Raw genomic sequence first — 5,463 nt, 5'->3', positions numbered from 1 at the left:
TGGTAAAAATTAGTTTTCGACTAAAAATCTTGTTAACAAAAATAGATTTTGATAGTACTGGAATTCTCACTTGGACTCATCAGTTAACTAGTGAAAAAAACCTTTTAAATACGCAACATTTGTTGCAATATTTGATACAATATTTATGTATACACTTCATTGGAAAGAGAAAAACCTTTACATAGCGTTATTGGATCCTTTGAAGAACGAAATCACAGAAAAACGGCCGTCTTTAAAGTGTTGTTTAATAGAGCCCATGGCCCTTGTTTAGAAATTTAACAAGTTCGGGCTCTGAATTTTTCCTACATCCATCGTTTTATTCAAATCTGGCCAAAATAAAAACTGTACTTTTAGACCTTGAGAAAACGCTCACTGAAAAGAAATTCAGCGCCGTTTAACTTATATGAGGCTAGAGACGGATCGTGCTATATAGAATTGTTTAGTCTTTTATTGCTCTCAAAGACAACTAAATTGAATAATGAGTTCAGTTAAATAATAACTTGATGAACACAATAGAAACGTACCAACAATTAATGTTGAAATCGTATGAGCTGCCAAAATATTGAATGCATGTACAAATTTCTAAGAGCTTATGAAGGCTAGAAGAAATTATTTAAATTTGTTGATTACATCAAAGACAAATTAAGTGACAGTTTCAACATTGAAATTTCTCTTTAAAAACCATTACAACAGTCGAAATAAGGAAGCTCTAAAAAGCAAGAACAACAACAACCGCTTTTCAAATCTTCATTTGTCAAGGAAAACAAATTCCCCAATCGACTCCCTGACAGCTTACACAATTTAAAAAGACACCCGCAAACAACAAACCGAAACCAAACTAAACCGCAAAACTAAGCTAAAGTTAAAGTGAGTGAAAAGTTACGACCATGTTAGCCAAAGTGATGCTGAGGCTGGTTGAGCGCACCCATTCGGTGCGACAACTTGACTAACAAAAAGTGTGACAGGAGCAAATTGGTTCGCAGGAGTCTTGTATTTTTATGTCACTGTTGCCGCGTTACCACCGCACACCACCGCCACGTTACCATTGCAGCTGCTTCAGACCATCCACAGGTATATAGTATAGGGCCTATAGTGAAGTAGCATAACAACATCAAGACCTTTTGGCGCTTGACATCGCACAGAAAGCCAACGATTGCAACGCAACAAAATAAAATGAAGCTGCGATTGACGCGATTCAGTCGCATCGTCTTCCTCTCGATTGAAGCTCATAAGCATCCCAAACCGCGTCTATGTGCCCTGTCATTCCACGAAACCGAGATTACAAGGTAATTTGCATTTAGAAGAAAACAAGGCAGCCACTTTGTGTTGGAGGATCACCGACGACACGCCAGCCGCAGTGTTCAAGACTCAGACCCAAAAAACACATCAACCTCATTATCGGGGTATCCGGTGAGGAGGGTGAAGGTTGGCGCAGCGGCATGAGTTCCAGAGTCGATCGATCAGCCAGTAAACATAGTGGCACCGGCATACATTGGCCTGGACTGTCCTAGCCTAGCCTGGACAAGCCAGGCCATGCCAAACCAATGGAAAAGTTGTGTCAATAATTGGCACTGTGCCACAACAGCAGCAACATCAGAAGCAGCTTATTGGCAAATCGATAATGAACCCCGAACATGTGTATCGCTGGGGTTTTTATGGTTCTGCGGCTTTAACGTTATACGTCCGTCGCGTCGTTGTCATTTCGTCGTTGGAGGAGTTGACTTTGAAGCTACCATAACATGGGATTCATCCCAATTGTGCACGGAGGTGCATGTCATTCTGCTTACTGCCACTATACGCTCTGTTCGTCACTGATGCTCCTTCGGTATGCAAACGGTCGTTGTAACAAATTCGCCTCTAATTAAATTGTATTACTTTGAATAGCAGCAATCAGCGAGGACGAGGAGGACAATGACTATACGAACGACCGACCGGTGGTGGCGGAGCGGCAATGGAGAACTTACTCCACCATCGGGCTAAAGGCTTCCCTCAGTCCGGACATTAACTTGTTCGACAGTGTTTTACTTGTGGAACACATTGTGCAACTGACATGGCTATCGGTTGGCAGCAGCAGCAGCACCAACCAACAAACAGCAACCAGCAGCAGAAGCGGCAGGTCCAGGCAGCTCCAACCAAGAAGATAATAAGAATTTATGACCAAGATAAAAAGATTGATTCTCCGGATAGATTACAGGTGGCGGTGGATGGCGATGAGATGGTGGCGGTAGTATACTGAGTGCCCACATGGGTAACTGGTAGCTGCGCTCTGTTCTCCCATAGCCGACACTTAATAGTAGTTAGCTTTATGACCAAAGATTCCGCACACGTATAACCTACGATCACCAGACGTTTTCATCAAGATGGACCTTCCTTTTTGTTGCTGTTGTTGTTGTTATGGAAAAATGCTAAATTTTGCATGCAGTCTCCAATTTATATGCTGAAGTTGAATTAGATTCGAAATTAGATCGTTCCGAAGAAGAAGAGAAGATGAAGCAGCAAAACAGCAGCAGTAGTTGATTTGAATGGGCCATGATCCTGCTTCGCACACCATAAATGCTTAGCTTCAGCATCAGCACCGTCCAGCAAGTTGCCCCTTAAGTTGGTTAATAAATATTGTATGATGATGCGGAAACTGGATTATTAGTGGATGTTGCTGGAATGTTGTTGATACTGTTGTGGCATAAAGTGGAAATAATTTAAACTAAATATTATAATAATTTAGAAGTGTATCCTATGTGCACTTATATGTTTTCAAAGCTAGATGCCAAAACAAAAAAATATAGAAAGAAAAGGTGTTAGATAAATGGTAGCTATTAAGATGGATAATGGGTTTGATCCTATGTTTGGTCAGCTTTTATTAGAGTAATATTTCGGTATAACGTTTAAGGCGGGAGAATTAGATATTAAAATACTTCCTGTGATAAATTTTGTGCTTGCTTAATTCCTCACACCGAATTAAGTCAGAGAAGTTCATTTCAATGGGAATAAGGCCACCAATACTCCTTAGCTCTAGCATTCACGATTTCTAGAAATATATATCCGCTTTTCTTAACTCTTCTTCACTCAAGTTGATTTCGAACTACTTCTTTTCACCAAGTGCTTCTAGGATGAACCACTTCATGTAGGCTTGAAGAAACAAATCTACTGATATTTCAATAAAAATACTTAGTACTCTTGATACTCAATTCTTCTACTAAGAGAAAAATAATTCATGAATTTCTTCAATCAATAAATTTCCAATATCAATCTATTTTCTATTCAAGCCCTTACAAAACGAAATTTCTCTTCATGGAGCATTATGAATTCATTACAAGAACCGACAAAAGAAGTATCATCAATCAAATCAACTCTCTAGTAGGTCGTGGTCAAGCATCGTATCAAAATGAACTAGCTATACGAAAGAATCATCTTCAAGAAATTCTCGAGAACGAAGAAAAAATCTATGAAGATGAATTTATAGAAAAAATTAAATCCCGAGTTGATAAAGACATACGCGAACGGAAGAAATCTCTTTTGCAAATGATAGAAGACCGAATTAAGGAGAAAGAAAAGTTTGTTGTAGCGATGAAGTTGCATCAGAATATGTTGAACTGTCTTGACATTCGAGAGGAACTGAGACGAAAAGACTATCGTGAAACTCAGATTTGTCAATTGGAACAAATGGATGATAAGTTCAGGGCTCGAGAGAGGGAAAAAAAAGATGATGAATTCTGGTTGAAAGTTGAGAAAAGAATTGAAGATCACATTGATCGTGGGCAAAGACAAGAAGATGATTTGAAGAAGCGATTGCAGGCAAATCAGTGTAAGATTTTACGAAATCAACTTGAAGAAATTAATCAAATGAGAGAATTGGATTTGGCTCATAAAAAGAAAGAGAAAGAAGAAATTGATTTGAAAATGAAGACTCATGAAGGAGATGAAAAGCGAAAAGCCCTTGAAGCACGAAAAGCCAGAAGTGAAGACGTTAAGAAGTCTATTAAAACAATTTGTGAACAGCAAAAACTTCTAGCCGAGGAAGCTGAAATGTTCGAAAATGTTTTCCACGAAGAAACTATGATACAAGTGAATAAGGAAATTGAAGAAAAAATTAAAAGCAATCTCAAAATGAAGCAGGATACTTTGAGCTATTTGGAATACTTGAAGAAATTTAGGAATTTTGTAGCAGATAGAGATCGAAGACATACTGAAATAGTCGATGAAATGGATAAGCGATTCTATTGCTACAAAAGTCATCACAAGAAAAACCTCAAGGCAAGCAAACTACAAGAAGCCAAGTTATCACATGAAACATTGTTGAAGCAAATTTGTGAGGAACAAGCACGAAAACTGAAATTAGAAGCTGCCGAAAGAGAAAATAAAATACTTGATAATCGATTTGTGAAGATAAAACCTCATGACAGGCTTAAAGAGCGTTTTGAGATAAAGAATGGACTTGACAAACAATTGGAAGAACTTAATCGTTTGAAGTTAGAAAAACAAAAACTTTATGAAGAAGAACTTAATCGTGCCGAAGAAGATCAAAATTATTGTGATCAGTTATTGGAGAAGCATAAGAATGAAAATTGTGACTTTTTGGCTCCGCATCCAAATTGGAAGCTAGTGACTTGTTTTTATAACAATAAGGAGAAAACCGATTGCAAAAACAAGAAACATTAATATTGTCAATCTATTTTGAGATTTTTGATTAATTAAATGTTTTTTGTTTCAAATATAGAACACTTGCTAAAGATTGTGAAAAAACATTTCTCGAAAATCAGTTCGTAGGTATATCTGAAGCTACTGCTATCAGTGGTTAATTGTGACCTCCTCTCTTGGAAATGACAATTTCAGTGAATGGTTGAAGCTTGTACCGTGTTATTTGCCCAAATATCAAAATAAAACCTCTTATCGGAAGACTCGTTATTATGCTAATCAAATTTTTTCCGTAACACCGAAGGTATCACAAATCTATAAAGACTATAAAGAATTGCAAATGTCTTACTTAACTATGTAGGGCTGACCAGTGGCCATTAAGCAGACAGTTCCAATTTATGTAGAAATGGCTTCTTTCGTCCAAGATGATTTTATGATGAAAGTTATAGTTAGGTGCCGAAGTTTTCGTTATCCGATGTTCAAGTGGGGGTCCGTTATGGACTGGTGCTAGAGTCTGGCAAACAGAAGCCTGAGAGTAAAACGTCTGTTACACAAATTTTTGTAATCAAGAAATTTTATTCTGTTTTTTTGGAAGTATCACTCATGTGGTCATCATTTCGACCTTCAAATCGTAAAAATTACCATTTTCGAATGCTTATCCCCGACCAAAGCTGAAAAAACCTGCCATACCGTTGAATTTGATAGAATGAACATATTTTGGTTATCATTTCTTTCCCGAAATTTGCTACCGAAATGTAAGCTTAGAATGAAATGAAAACTCAAAGACTTGAATCATCTTCATGCAGATGGGACTGTGTACCATATAAGGAA

The 5,463-nt window shown here is 37.6% G+C and overlaps 1 protein-coding gene across 1 annotated transcript; it reads left to right on the top strand.

The window, feature by feature from the left end:
• Positions 1 to 3,131: 3,131 nt before the first annotated feature.
• On the top strand, positions 3,132 to 4,727 carry LOC129940994 (serine/threonine-protein kinase TAO3). The gene has a single exon (XM_056049531.1). It carries the CDS (start codon positions 3,289 to 3,291, stop codon positions 4,654 to 4,656), a length of 1,368 nt encoding a protein of 455 aa, XP_055905506.1. The 5' UTR covers positions 3,132 to 3,288; the 3' UTR covers positions 4,657 to 4,727.
• The last annotated feature ends 736 nt before the right edge of the window (positions 4,728 to 5,463 follow it).

The sequence above is a fragment of the Eupeodes corollae genome, chromosome 1, assembly GCF_945859685.1.
Source record: "Eupeodes corollae chromosome 1, idEupCoro1.1, whole genome shotgun sequence".
Taxonomy (NCBI): Eukaryota; Metazoa; Arthropoda; class Insecta; order Diptera; family Syrphidae; genus Eupeodes; species Eupeodes corollae.
The sequence above is the reverse complement of the archived record's forward strand: the minus strand, read 5'-3'. Positions and strand labels throughout refer to the sequence as shown.

Coding starts and splice junctions, on each gene's coding strand:
- LOC129940994 (XM_056049531.1), top strand. CDS start 3,289: ATGGAGCATTATGAATTCATTACAAGAACCGACAAAAGAAGTATCATC.